The 15,982-nt window shown below is 39.6% G+C and overlaps 1 protein-coding gene across 2 annotated transcripts in view; it reads right to left on the bottom strand.

Moving 5' to 3' along the window:
- RAVER2 (ribonucleoprotein, PTB binding 2) overlaps positions 1-15,982 on the bottom strand; it is a 137,201-nt gene that overhangs the window by 94,531 nt on the left and 26,688 nt on the right. For both annotated transcript variants that reach the window (XM_070786407.1, XM_070786406.1), the window contains exon 2: positions 13,173-13,239. In XM_070786407.1, the coding sequence (XP_070642508.1) occupies positions 13,173-13,239 (67 nt within the window). The remainder of the gene's footprint in view (positions 1-13,172; positions 13,240-15,982) is intronic.

A 15,982-nucleotide genomic window follows, 5' to 3' on the forward strand; every position in this document is an offset into this window, starting at 1 on the left:
ACTTTTTTCACATTGACTCTGTGGAAGTGGAAGGTGTCACCCTACAGAGAAAACACTATAAGGCATTTGGAAATTAGTTCTGTTTCCATTTTCCTACCAAAATTTTAAGATTCAACATTGGTCCCAATCCTTTCACAAGTCACAATTTTATTTATCCTTTGCCATGGCTGCTCTTTTAGTTAAATTTATTATTTGCACACACTTGATGGCAAGTATGCAAAAACTTGTTCTCTAATATTCAGTTCAGTTGCTCAGTCATGTCCAACTCTTTGTGACCCCATGAACTGCAGCCCTCCAGGCCTCCTTGTCCATCACCAACTCCCAGAGTCTACCCAAACTCATGTCCATTGAGTCGGTGATGCCATCCAACCATCTCATCCTCTGTCGTCCCCTTCTCCTCCCGCCCGTAATCTTTGCCAGCATCAGGGTCTTTTCCAATGAGTCAGCTCTTTGTATCAGGTGGCCAAAGTATTGGAATTTCAGCTTCAACATCAGTCCTTCCAATGAACACCCAGGACTAATCTCCTTTAGGATGGACTGGTTGGATCTCCTTGCAGTCCAAGGGACTCTCAAGAGTCTTCTCCAACACCACAGTTCCAAAGCATCAATTCTTCGGCACTCAGCCTTCTTCACAGTCCAACTCTCACATCCATACATGACTACTGGAAAAATCATAGCTTTGACGAGATGGACCTTTGTTGACAAAGTAATGTCTCTGCTTTTGAATATGCTGTCTAGGTTGCTCATAACTTTTCTTCCAAGGAGTAAGTGTCTTTTAATTTCATGGCTGCAATCACCATCTGCAGTGATTTTGGAGCCCCAAAAATAAAGTCAGCCACTGTTTCCCCATCTATTTGCCATGAAGACATGGGACCAGATGCCATGATCTTAGTTTTCTGAATGTTGAGCTTTAAGCCAACTTTTTCACTCTCCAGTTTCATTAAGAGGCTCTTTAGTTCTTCACTTTCTGCCATAAAGGTGGTATCATCTGTATATCTGAGGTTATTGATATTTCTCCCTGCAATCTTGATTTCAGCTTGTGCTTCTTCCAGTCCAGCGTTTCTCATGATGTACTCTGCATATAAGTTAAATAAGCAGGGTGACAATATACAGTCTTGGTGTACTCCTTTTCCTATTTGGAACCAGTCTGTTGTTTCATGTCCAGTTCTAACTGTTGCTTCCTGACCTGCATACAGGTTTCTCAAGAGGCAGGTCAGGTGGTCTGGTATTCCCATCTCTTTCAGAATTTTCCAGTTTCTTGTGATCCACACAGTCAAAGGCTTTGGCATAGTCAATAAAGCAGAAATAGATATTTTTTCTGGAATTCTCTTGCTTTTTCAATGATCCAGCGGATGTTGGCAATTTGATCTCTGGTTCCTCTGCCTTTTCTAGAACCAGCTTAAACATCTGATGTATCCTATTCTAAAACAATTATTTCTTCTTATCTACAACAGAAAGCTCAGATTTTAAGGTTTATAACTGCAGCCACTTTTATTAAACTATTATTATCTGTTTCCTCAAACACCACCATAGGTAATGTAATTCAAGGCAATGTCATTTAATATAACTACTGAGCTTCTTCCCTGTATTATTCTAGTGGGTGATTCAGGCTTTGTAGTATACATCTGTAACTTAACAGTTACCATCAAATGATATTGATCTTTCTGCATATAGTCCAAAAACTTTACAACAGCATACTTCCATTTCTCCCCTCTCAATCTTTGTATTGTTGTCATGCATTTTATTTCTACAGGTGTTATAACCTCCACAACAGTGTTATTATTTTTACTAAACCACTTAAAGAGAACTGAATATTAACAAAACAGTTTTTATACACACACAGAAAACATCTGATATTCTTCATTTTTGTGTGTAGATCCAGATTTCCATCTAGCACCATTTTCTCTCTGCTTAAAGGACTTCTTTAAATACTTCTTATAAAGCAGGTCTGATGGTAATTAATTCTTTCAGCTTTTATATGATTAAAAAATATCTTTAATCATCCTTACTTTTAAAGTATATTTTTGGTGGGTAAATAATTCCATGGGATTTTTTTGATGTATAAATGACAAATAACATTATATTAGTTTCAGGTGTTTAATAATTCAATATTTGTACATATTGTGAAATAAGTCTAGTTAACATCCATCACCACACATAATTACAAAAATTCAGGGGAAAAGGATGAGAATTTTTAAGATCTACTTCCTTAACAACTTTCAAATACACACTACAGTACTGTTCTTTGTAGTAATCCTGCTATACATTACATCGCCATGACTTATTTTATATGGAAATTTGTACTTTATGACTCTCCTCACCCATTTCATCCCATCCCTAGCCTCTGGCTGTGTCTATGAGCTCAGGGTTTTTTGGTTTTGTTCTAGATTTCACCTATAAGTGAGGTCACACAGTATTTGTATTTCTCTGACTTACTGCACTTAGCATAATGCTCTCAAGGCCCATCCATGTTATCACAAATGGTAAGATTCCATTCCTTTTTAAGGCTGAATAATATTCCATTGTCTATACATATATGACATCTTCCTTATCCATTTATCAGTAACCACTTAGGGAGTTGCCATGTCTTGCCTGTAGTAAATAACACTGCAATAGGCATAGGGGTTTCTATATTTTTTGAAATAATGTTTTTAATTCCTTCAAATTAATATCCCAAAGTGGAATTGCTGGACAATATAGTAGTTCCACTTTTAATTTTTTGAAGGACCTCCATTCTGTTTCCCATAGTGACTGTATCAATTTCCATTCCCACCAACAATGTCCAAGGGTTTCCTTCACTCCTTCTCTCCAACACTTTGTCTTGCTTTTTTGGTAACAGGTATATTCTAACAGGTGTGAGGTGATATATCACTGTGGTTTTGATTTTCATTTCTCTGATAACAATATGCCAACAAATTTGGAAAACTCAGCAGTGGCCACAGGACTGGAAAAGGTCAGTTTTCATTCCAATCCCAGAGAAAGGCAATGCCAAGGAATGCTCAAACTACCGCACAATTGCACTCATCTTACACGCTAATAAAGTAATGCTCAAAATTCTCCAAGCCAGGCTTCAGCAATATGTGAACCATGAACTTCCTGATGTTCAAGCTGGTTTTAGAAAAGGCAGAGGCATCAGAGATCAAATTGCCAACATCTGCTGGATCATGGAAAAAGCAAGAGAGTTCCAGAAAAACATCTAGTTCTGCTTTATTGACTATGCCAAAGCCTTTGACTGTGTCGATCACAAGAAACTGTGGAAACTTCTGAAAGAGATGGGAATACCAGACCACCTGACCTGCCTCTTGAGAAACCTATATGCAGGTCAGGAAGCAACAGTTAGAACTGGACATGAAACAACAGACTGGTTCCAAATAGGAAAAGGAGTACGTCAAGGCTGTATATTGTCACCCTGCTTATTTAACTTATATGCAGAGTACATCATGAGAAACGCTGGACTGGAAGAAGCACAGGCTGGAATCAAGATTGCCAGGAGAAATATCAATAACCTCAGATATGCAGATGACGCCACCCTTATGGCAGAAAGTGAAGAGAACTAAAAAGCTTCTTGATGAAAGTGAAAATGGAGAGTGAAAAAGTTGGCTTAAGGCTCAACATTCAGAAAACAAAGATCATGGCATCCGGTCCTATCACTTCATGGGAAATAGATGGGGAAACAGTGTCAGACTTTATTTTTGGGGGCTCCAAAATCACTGCAGATGGTGATTGCAGCCACAAAATTAAAAGACTCTTACTCCTTGGAAGGAAAATTATGACCAACCTAGATGGCATATTCAAAAGCAGAGACATTACTTTGCCAACAAAGGTTCGTCTAGTCAAGGTATGGTTTTTCCTGTGGTCATGTATGGATGTGAGAGTTGGACTGTAAAGAAGGCTGAGTGCCGAAGAATTGATGCTTTTGAACTGTGGCGTTGGAGAAGACTCTTGAGAGTCCCTTGGACTGCAAGGGGATCCAACCAGTCCATTCTGAAGGAGATCAGCCCTGGGCTTTCTTTGGAAGGAATGATGCTAAAGCTGAAACTCCAGTCCTTTGGCCACCTCATGCGAAGAGTTGACTCACTGGAAAAGACCCTGATGCTGGGAGGGATTGGGGGCAGGAGGAGAAGGGGATGACAGAGGATGAGATGGCTGGATGGCATCACTGACTTGATGGATGTGAGTCTGGGTGAACTCCGAGAGTTGATGATGGACAGGGAGGCCTGGCATGCTGCGATTCATGGGGTTGCAAAGAGTCGGACACGACTGAGCGACTGAACTGACTGACTGAACTGATGATTAGTGATATTGAACACCTCTCCATGAATCTGTTGCCCACCTGTATGCCTAATTTGGAAAAATGTCTCTTTAGATATCCTCTGCCAGGTTTTTAATTATATTATTCTTTTGCTATTGAGTTGTATGAGTTCTTTAGGTATTATGGATATTAGCTCCTTATCAGATATAATTTGCAAATATTTTCTCCCATCAAGTAGAGTGGTGGTGGTGTTGTGCTAGTCACTTAGTCATATCTGACTCTTTGTGACCCCATGGACTGCAGCATGCCAGATTCCCTGGCTTTCATCATCTCTCAGAGTTTGCTCAAACTCATGTCCACTGAGTCAGTGATGTTATCCAACCATCTCATCCTCTGTCATTCCCTTCTCCTCCTGCCTTCAATCTTTCCCAGCATCAGGGTCTTTTCCAGTGAGTTGGCTCTTCACATCAGGTGGCCAAAGTATTAGAGCTTCAGCTTGATTCATCAGTCCTTCCAATGAGTATTCAGGGTTGATTTCCTTTAAGATTCAGTAGTGTGGACAATGTTAATTCTTCCAGTCCATGACCATGGAATACCTTCTGTTATTTGTCACTTCTTCAGTATCTTTCATAAGTGTCTTATTAAGTGATCTTTTTTTGATCTTTTTTCTTTCAGCAAAGAAAGATGTTGCCCCATGGTCTTCTCATTTGTATTGTTTCCAATAAATATGTAGTCATATTTCTATTTGTCCATCTAAACGTAACATGTCCTTGGTGGGGAGAGCTGTTTTTAAGATTTTCTCTTTATCACTAATTACAAGTAAGTTGATTACAAATGTACCTTATTGTACGTTTTTCACGTTTTATGCTTAAGGTTGGTTAAGCTTTGAGGATCTCTGGGTTCAGGCCAAATCTGGAAAATTTTCAGCTAGTAATTCTTCAACTGTCTTTTCTGTATTACTTTCTCTCTCATATGGAGACTCCATTACTCCAATATTAGGGCTTTGAAGTTGGCCATAGTTCATGGATAACTTTGTTCATGTTTTACAGTTCTTTTTTCCTGTTTCATTTTGGCTGTTTCCATGTATTCACATTCACTGATCTGTTCCTCTGCAATGTCTACTCTGCTGTGAATCCCATCTACCCATCCCGTTTTTAATCCCAGAAATTGTAGTTTGCATTTCTAAAAGTGTGAATTAAGTATATTTAACATCTTCCATCCTCTATTTAATATGTTCAATTTTTACTATAAATTCTTGTACATATGAAACACAGTTATAAACTGTTTTAATATATCTATTTCAATTCCAGGTCAGTTTTGATTGATTTCTCATTATGGGCTGTACTTTTCTGCTTCTTTGCCATACCTGGTCATTTTTAATTGGATACCAGACACTAAATTTCTACCTTGTTGGGTACTGGATGTTTTTATATTCAAGCAAATATTCTTGAGGTTTTTTCCTGGGTCGTGTTTAAGTTATCGGGAATGAGCTTGATCCTTACAGGTCTCACTTTAAAATTTTTAGCATTGTTAGTCTAGAGTTAATTTTCTCCACTTGAAACAAAACATTTTTGAATACTCCTGATCAACCATGAATCATGATGTCTATCATCCTAGCTGGTAGGAATAGCACCATTCCTGGCTAAAAGTGAGCTGTAAAGCCTTTGTCAATATTTTTAACATTAAAGTTGAACATAACTTACAAACCCAGTAATTCACTTGTGGAGAAACCACTGCAATGTCTATCAAAAGAAAGTAAAAGCATACTCATTGCAGTATTTTTTGAAATGCTGGAAAAGTTAAAGCTTCCTAAATGCCTGTTAGTAATGAACAGATTTATCAGTGGTGATAAATTCACAGGACAGAATAATATGTAGTAGTTTAAATCAATGAACTAAAGCTATATGTACAATCCCACATCTGGTCATTTAGTTGCTAAATGAAAAATACAGGAGAATACCATTTATGTTGTTTAAAAACACCAAGTACAACACTGTTAACTTTACATATAGTAGAACTTCAGACATTAGTTGGGATGCTTTGATAAGAAACCACTTCACAATTTCAAAGACTTAACAAAACAGAAGGGTTTCTCCTCCTTGTTCATCATGCATATCCCATGCTGAAAGGAAGGAAGGAGGCTTTGCTCATAGCCACTCTAGGACTGTTTAAAGAGGACATACAACCTTCCTCAATCACTTTAGCAAGTTGCACGGTGAGCAGTCAATCACATGCCAGCTCTGAAATCTTCTACCTGGAGGGGATACATGTCACTTTCACTGCACTTCATTCATCGAAAGCCAAATCACATGTCCACTGGTAACTTCAAAGAGAGACAGGGAAGCACTATTTACCCTATGACAGGAACAAAAAGAATCTGCGAACAGCTCTAATAACTACCACAATGGAATGGCACCGATGGAAAGTGTGCACCAAATTTTTTAGTGCTTGCCCTTTGGCAAGGAGGGATGGCGGGAATGGAGTCAGAGAGAGGTAAAAACTTGATTTCATTTTTAACTGTAGTGTTCTTTTCTATATTTCTAAGTCACAAAAAGCAAATGCAGAATTTCTTATCATACTATCAGAGGTATTCACTTAATAGTACTACATTAGGGATCTAGCATCTATATAATATTTTAATGACAAAAATACTTCAAAGTCTTTTTAAATTGAAATATAATCAACACATTAAAATTAGTTTCAAGTATCTAACATAATAGGGTTCCCCCATGGCTCAAAGGTAAAGAATTCATCTGCAATGCAAGAGCTACAGGGTCAAACCCTGGGGCAGAGCACAGCAACCCACTCCAGTATTCTTGCTTGGAGAATCCCATGGACAGAGGAGCCTGGTGGGCTACAGTCTATAGGGTTGCAAAGAGTCTCCTGCATCTCCTGCATTGAAAGCAGGAACTCCTGCATTGCTTTAGGGTAGCCCCAATGCAGGGGACACAGGTTCAATCCCTGCTTGGGGAATTAAGATCCCACATGCTTTGGGGCAACCAAGCACTGGGATGCCATGCACTGCAACTAGAGAAGACTCCATGTGCTGTAACTAGAGAAAGCCTACAGAGCAGTGAAGATCCAGTGCAGCCAGGAAAAAAAACCAAAAACCTGCGAATTTGGGAGTCAGTATCACGACTTAGAGACTAAATACCCACCTCCCCCCCACACACACATATGATGGTTATATCATCCTTCAGACATTTCTTTACTTTTTTGTCATCTCAAAGAGATGTTTTTAAATATTTACATATCATATGTACACAGTGAAAATAATCTAATTTAGGTTTTTAATCTCAGATATAACACATGCAGAAAAATTAAACAATTTTCCCAATTTGTATAACTAAAGGTCAAATTACATAATTTATTCACTAAATCCAATAATATATTCTTAAAAATGAACAATACTAAGCAAATTCAAAACACTCATTAAAATGTTATAACATTAGGACATTCATTATAAAACTTCATAAAGCTCTGGCAATATTATATATATTTTTAAAAAACCTACAAAAATTCCATTTTTTGCCTAAGTTTTTATTGAGGTATAGTTGGAGAAGACTCTTGAGAGTCCCTTGGACTGCAAGGAGATCCAACCAGTCCATTCTGAAGGAGATCAATCCTGGGATTTCTTTGAAAGGTATGATGCTAAAGCTGAAACTCCAGTACTTTGGCCACCTCATGTGAAGAGCTGACTCATTGGAAAAGACTCTGATGCTGGGAGGGATTGGGGGCAGGAGGAGAAGGGGCTGACAGAGGATGAGATGGCTGGATGGCATCACTGATTCAATGGACGTGAGTCTGGGTGAACTCTGGGAGTTGGTGAGGGACAGGGAGGCCTGGCGTGCTGCGATTCATGGGGTCGCAAAGAGCTGGACACGACTGAGCGATTGAACTGAACTGATAGTTGATTTACAATATTGTATCATTTTAGGTGTATGTCAGTGATTCAAATGTTCACAGATTATATTCCATTTAAATTATTATAAAATATTGGCTACTTCCCTGTGCCGTACAATGTATCTTTACAGCTTATTTTATGTGTAATAGTTTGTACCTCTTAATCCTCTACCCTTATCTTGCCCTTCCCTGTTTCCTCTCCACACTGGTAACTACTAGTTTGTTCTCAATATCTGTGAGTCTGTTTCTGCTTTGTCATATTCGTTTGTTTTAGTTTTATAGTTTTAGATTCCACATATAAGCAATAACATACAGTATTTATCTTTCTCTGTCTGACTCTTTCACTAAGCACAAGACCCTGCAGGTCTATCCATGTTGCTGCAAAAGGCAAAATTTCTTTTTTTTCTTTATGGCTGAATGGTATTGCATTGTGTGTGTGTATATACATATGTGTGTGTGTGTGTATACCACCTCTTCTTTATCTATTCATCTGTTGATGGATGCTTAGGTTGCCTCATACTTGGCTACTGTAAATAGCACTGATACGAACATTGGGGTGCATGTATCTTTTTGAATTAGTGTTTTCACTTATTTAGCCAGGAGTGGAGTTGCTAATCATACGGTAGCTCAATTTTTCGTTCTATGAGGAACCTCCACACTGTTTTCCAGAGGCTGCACCAATTTACATTGGTATAAATCCAAATCCCCAACATTGTATGAGAGTGCCTTTTCATCATATTTCTGATGTTTGTTTTTGGGTTTTTTTTTTTTTAATAATAGTCATATTGATAAGTGTGAGGTGATATTTCATTGTGATGTTGATTTGTAGTTCTCTGAAGATTAGCAATGCTAAGCATCTTTTCACTTGCCTCTTGGCCACCTATATGTCTCCCTTGGAAAAATGTCTATTCAGGTCTTCTGCTCATTTTAATTGGATTGTTTAGTTTTTTTGATATTGAGTTGTATGAGCTGTTCATATATTTTGAATATTAACCACCTATCAGTCATACCATTTGCAAATATTTCTCCCATTTGGTAGGTTGTCTTTTCATTTTATCAATGGTTCCCTCACTATGCAAAAGCTTTTAAGTTTAATTAGGTCCCATTTGTTTATTTTTGCTTTTGCTTCCTTTGCTTTAGGAGGGATAGCCAAAAAAAATACTGCTATGGGATTTATATCAAAGAATGTTCTGCCTATGTTGTCTTCTAGGATCTTATGGTTTCCAGTCTTACATTTAGATTTTTAATCCATTTTGAGTTTAATTCTTTATATGGTATGAGAAAATGCTCTAATTTCATTCTTTTACAAGAACTGTTCAGTTTTCTAAGCATCATTTCTTGAAGAGACTGTATCAAATTCATTGATGAGTTTTTGGTGGCATCTTTAGAAATCTCTATGTATAACATGTGTCATCTGTTTTACTTTTCCCTTTCTAATTTGGGTTTTTCTTCTTTTTATTGTCTGACTGCTGTGGCTAAGACTTCCAATACCATGTTGGACAAAAGTGGCAATACTGGGCATCCTTGCCTTGGTCTTGATCTTAGAGGAAATGCTTTCAGCTTTTCACCACTAAATATGATGTTAGCCATGGCTTATCAGATGGCCTTTATTATTTTGAAGTCTGTTCCCTCTTTGTTGAGGGTTTTACCCACTTTGTTGAGAGTTTTAACCATAAATGGATGCTGAATTTTGTTAAAAGCTTTTTCTGCATATTTAGATGGTCACGATTTTTATTCCTCAATTTAATATATTTATCATATTAATTTGCAGATTTTGAACTATGCTTGCATCCCCAAAATAAGCCCTGCTTGCTTATGGTATATGATCTTTTCAATGTATTGCTGCTTTCAGTTTGCTGATATTTTGTTGAGGATTTTTACATCCATGTTCATCAGCATACTGTCTTGTACTTTTCAATTTTTGTGGTATCTTTGGTTTTGTTATCAGGGTGATGCTGGCCTTGTAGAATAAGTTCAGAAATATTCATTCCTCTGTAATTTTTTTTCAGTAGTTTGAGAAGGATACATGTTAACTCTTCTCCAAACATTTAATAAAAAATACCTGTGAACCCATCCAAACTGGTGCTTTGGATTCTACTTGTGTGTAAAACTGTGAAAGTGAAAGTTTCTCAGTCATGTCTAACTCTCTGTGGCCCCATGGACTATACAGTATACTGCATAGTCCATGGAATTCTCCAGGCCAGAATATTGGAGTGGATAGCCTTTCCCTTCTCCAGGGATTTTCCAAACCCAGGGATCGAACCCAGGTCTCCTGTATTGTAGGTAGATTCTTCACTAGCTGAGCCACAAGGGAAGCCCATAAAACTTTCAATCTCTCCATCAAATCTGAATGAAAGTCTTTCTTGCTATAGTATTCTTGGTTGTAGGTTCTTCCCTTTCATCACTTTAAATATATTGTGCCACTCCCTTCTTGCCTGCATAGTTTCTGTGGAAAAGTCAGCTGATTGCCTTACAGGAGTTTCCTTGTATATAACTTACTACTTTTCCCTTGCTGCTTTTTATACTGTCTTTATTTTTTGCCATTTTAATTACAAAGTGTCTTGCTGTGGTCCTCTTTGGGTTGGCCCTGTTTGACACTCTCTGTGCTTCCTGTACCTGAATGTTTGTTTTCTTTCTCAGGTTAGGGAAGCTTTTCAATTATTATGTCTTCAAATATGTTCTCTGCCTCTTTCTCTCTCTTCTCCTTTTGGGATCTCTATAATGTTAGTGTGCCTGATGCTGCCTCTGAGGTCTTTAAAACTGTCCTCATTTCTTTTTATTCTTTTTTCTGTTAAGCATCAGTAATTTCCACTCCTGTCTTCCAGCTCATTGATTCATTCCTCTTATCATTTAATTTACTTTTGATCCCTTCTGGCATAGTAGAAGGAATCCACCATCCTGCTATTCTTTATTTCAGTTACTGCATTCTTTATCTCTGTTTGGTTCTTTTTATAAATTTTCTGATCCTTTGTTAAAAACATCTAACTTCTTACTCTGTATAACCTATCTTCTCCCAAGTTCTCTGATCATCTTTACAATCACTACCTTGATTTCTCAAGGAGACTGCCTATCTCCACTTCACATAGCTCTTACTGGAGTTTTATTCTCGCTTGTTCTTTTGGAACAGGCTCTTTTGGCACTTCATTTTGTCTAATTTGCTTTTTTTTTCCTACGTATCTGGTAGGGTGGTTACATCCTGACTTGGGAGGAGTGGCCTTTTGTAGGAGACGTCCTATGTGTACTGACAGTGCACTCCTGTCTGGCCGCCAGAGCTATACGCCCTAGGGGTGCCCCCTATGTGAGCTGCATGCAACCTTCTGTTGTGGCAGGCTGACCACTGCAGAAGTCCGGTAGGTGTGGCTACCTGGTCCAGCCGGTTGCCAGGCCCTGCATTGTGAAGAAGCTGCTGACGATGGTTGGTGGGACCATGTCACAAGCTGAGGAGCCAGTGCTGGCTCTCTCATGGGCAAAGATGAGTTCTGGGAAAGGGGTGGTTGCAGGACCAGGGTTCCTGATTTAGTTTTGGACTGCTGGTAGAGGGGCTGCTTCCTGACATGGCTGGCTGTAGGTTCTGGGGTGTCCAAAAGCTGGTGCTGTTCCACTGCCTGGATTCTTGGGCAACTGGGTAAGTAGTGCAAGAGCTGGTGTTGGCCTGCTGATGGGCGGAGCTGGGACCCAGGGTGTCCCAGGGCTGGTGCCAGCTCATCGGCAGACAAAGCTAGGTATCACCCTCTCCCCCAACCAGGTTTTTCAGCTGCAGTGCCCTGGGAGTTCCAAATCTGGTGTCAACCCACTGGTGGATGGTGCTGGATCCTGCATGCTAAGGGGCACAAGGTGTCCCAGAACCGATATTGGCCTGGTGGTGGGCAGAGCCAGGGTGTGAGGGGTCCTGGGGCTGATATCATCCTGTTGTGTGTTGGTTAAATTCTGACAGGGCAGGCTGCAGTGATGTGGTGGCCCTGAGGCTGATGTAGGCCTGCCTGCTGGTGGACAGGATTGGGATCCAGAGACTCCCAGGACTGGTGCTGGCCCACCAGTAGGTAAAGCTGGGTTCTGGGGTTTGTGCTGGCCAACTGGTAGACAGAGTTGTGTCCTGGGGTCTCTGGCTACAGGGCCCAAGGGGTCCCAGAGCTAGTGATGGCTCACTGGTGGATGGAGTCATGTCCCAGGATCTTCAATTGAAGGGCCCTGAGTATCCTTGAGCTGGTTTTAGTCCATCGGTGTGTGGGGCTGGTTCCCAATACAATTGGCTCTGGAGTCCTAGGTGTCCTAAAGCTTGTATTGACTTCCTGGTAGGTGGGGCTGGATTCTAGGGAACCTGGTTGAGGGGTCCAAGGTGTCTCAGAGCTGATGCTAGACTGCTGGTGATGGGCTAGGTCCTGCCATGGCAGGCTATGGGGCTGCGGTGGGCTTGGGGCTGGTGTCTGCCCACTGGTGAATAAGGCTGGTTGAGAGGCTACAGCCAGCCCACCGGTGGGCAGAGCCAGAGCCCAAGGGGGTCCTTCCCACTGGTGGCTGGCTGCAGGGCCCCAGGGGTCCCAGGGCTACTGGTATGTAGAACTGGGTCCTGGCTGCTCTGGTGGACAGGGCCTGGCGTCAGGATGGCTGACACCAGGGTGGCTCAAGGGGGCTTAAGGCAACCTGCCTATTGATTAGGGAGGCTGTGTTCCTACCCTGTTAGTTCCTTGGCCTGATGCATCCCACCAGTGGTCCAGAAAGGCTGGTGAGCAGGGCCAGGTCAGACACTAATAACCTAGACGGAGGATTCTAAAGTGGTTCTTGCCAGCACCAGTGTCCATGTGGTAGAATGAACTCTCTAAAGCTGCATTAATTTATGTGACTAAAATTTAGAATAATTATATTACCTTCAGAAAATAAATTATGTAACGTGTATATGATTTAATGTTTAAGAAATTCAGAGATTAGTTTAAGAATAAAAAGACACTTAGCTTTTTTGCTCTATAATGGCAACATGCAGAATTAAAATAAAATCAGGTGCTTAGAACAGAATTCTTACCTGTTCGCTTATTTCTGTCCACATAACAGTATTTTAATTCATAGTCTTGTAATAAATCATGAACTTCCTGAAAGAGACAAAACATGAACTCAATGAACACACGAGTGCAGTTGGTGGATAATCCACCTGTATTAGCCTACCACCACTACCATCACCATTCCCCACGTAAAAGTCTTCTGTGGTTCTCTATCCCTCATTTAAATAAAGGCATTCAAGGCCCACCAGACCTGGCACCAACTTACCTCTTCAAATGTATCTCCCAACATACTCCTACATATGCCCACATTCCTGCTCAGATGAACACCTCCTCTCTCAAGAGTATACCATGTACAATCTTCATTCTGAATTTATGCTGACACCTTGAACTTCCATGGGGCAAACAACTACTACAGATCCCAAATTCACCTGGAATCACATGCATCCTTTGAAATCCCAGCTCAAATATTTTTCTATGAAGATTTTTTTTCTAATTCTTTCCCACAGTACATCACCTCTATGCTAACATTGGTCATACTTTATGCCTCTCTTACAGAAATGTTAAACATTTCTATTTGGGTACTACAAACTGAGTTTTTAACGAGTATTACACTTGTAGAGGGCTTCCTTGGTAGCTCAGGAATCTGCCTGCAATGCAGGAGACCCTGGTTCAAATCAAAGGGGACTCAAAGGGGAACTTTGAGTCAGGAAGGTCCCCTGGAGAAGGGATAGGCTCCACACTCCAGTACTCTTGGGTTTTCCGAGTAGCTCAGATGGTAAAGTATCCACCTGCAATGTGAGAGACCTGGGTTCAATCACTGGGTTGAGAAGATCCCCCGGAGGAGGGCATGACAAACCACTTCAGTATTCTTGCCTGGAGAATCCCCCTAGTGGGCTACAGTCCATGGGGTCACAGAGTCAGACACAACTGAGTGACTAAGCACACACATATCTGTAGATGGTAATACCAATATAAAGAATAAATAAACATAAAATAAAACCTAACTTAGAGATCCCTGGAAATGAAGCAATAACCCTCAAGTTATAGTATGCAGCCCAATTTCTTTCCCCTCAGTTCCCCAAGATGTTTAAACTGGTTTTCTGGTTTGTTCAGCTTGTATTACTCGTCCATTCTGAATTCTTAAATTCTGATATCATAACTTCCATCCACCTGGGAAAATACACTATATTTTGTCTATTTCTCTAATCAGATGAAGTTGCTCAGTCGTGTCTGACTCTTTGCGACCCCCTGGCCTGTAGCCCACCAGGCTCCTCTGTCCATGGGATTTTCCAGACCAGAATACTGGAGTGGGTTGCCATTTCCTTCTCCAGGGGATCTTCCCAACCCAGGGATCGAACCCAGGTCTCCTGCAGGCAGATGCTTTAACCTCTGAGCCACCAGGGAAGCCCAATTTCTCTAATACCTTCTATTAAATTGATACTACTTGAGTACAGGAACTATATTTTATCTGTATATTACCCATATTGCTTTGAATATACTAAGCACTCACATAAACATTAAAGTAAATATAATTTGCCATTCATTTGATATTAGGCCCTGAAAATTTTACTCATAATATACAACAGATATCACTATTACTTTTTAAAGGAATTGAACTATCGCATTACTGGACGTTTGGACCCAGATAGAGAGTGGTACAGCCAACCTGTTCTGTACTACAAACAAATACACTAGACAGACATAAGTGCTAGGGTGTTAAGTCTGTAACCTATCAATAATTAATTCAAGAATAATAATTCTTATTACTGCTATTTTTATACTTAACACTCACTCAGTTTTTACCAGAGCATTGAAGTCACCCTTTTATTAAAAACACAGGAAACCACAGAAGAGAGAAAATTCAAGCAACTTGCCAAAGTCTTACACTTAGTCAATTTCTGAGTGTAGATTCACCAACTGGTTAGGTTCCAGGGAACTGTACTCTTAACCGCTATGCTATACTGACTTATTCCTTCTAGGATTATCTAAAAATAGTACACTGCCACAGATAGTTAAAAGACCAATAGCTCTAGTGCCTTAATAAGGGATCAACTGGAAATGAAAAATAAATAAGAGGGTAGTTTCAAATTGAGAAACACTTTGTCTTTCAACCCAATGCAAGGGGGTGGGGAAACTGACCTAACAGGCATAGTATAAAACAAGCTGGGTGAAAAAAAGACAATCATCTTTTATATAAGAAAGATAAGAAAGGTAAAGTTGATAATTTAGTATTCTTTATTAGTCAATATTTTAAAATATATATACTTACCAATTGTGTAAAATACTGTTTGATGAATTATATGGTAATACGATCAATATATAGTTTATATATAACTATGATAAGTTTTGATCTTGTAAGCATCAACATCTTATTGGACTTAGAAAACAGCATAAGAAACTCACTAAGAAAACGTAACTCTCTCAATAGCATACCCTACACATCTTGCTAACAGGCTCATTGAATACTTTATATAGAAGGTGACACAGTTTTGTTTGAAGGCATCAAGTGTATGCTTTCAGTTGCACAAACTCTAATCTCTCATTTCACTAGTTAACAGCTGTCAAATGCCAAAGAAAACATGATACCGCTCTTCACTTTATCAAGTATCCAAAAACAATGACATGTTATATTACTCATTTAGCTGAGAGAACCACCTGAGAGAGATCTTAAGTTTTCAAGGATGCATTTTTGCAAGTTGAAAATTTTATTTTTAAAGTACCCATATTTCTAAGCACAGCTTTCCCATGTATCAGATGTGGAATACAGACTTCGCCAACTCAGAAAGTTTACAAAACTTCCTGCAAAGAAAAAAAGAATTATTTTTCCCCATGC

This window comes from Bos indicus, chromosome 3, assembly GCF_029378745.1.
Source record: "Bos indicus isolate NIAB-ARS_2022 breed Sahiwal x Tharparkar chromosome 3, NIAB-ARS_B.indTharparkar_mat_pri_1.0, whole genome shotgun sequence".
NCBI classification, from domain to species: domain Eukaryota; kingdom Metazoa; phylum Chordata; class Mammalia; order Artiodactyla; family Bovidae; genus Bos; species Bos indicus.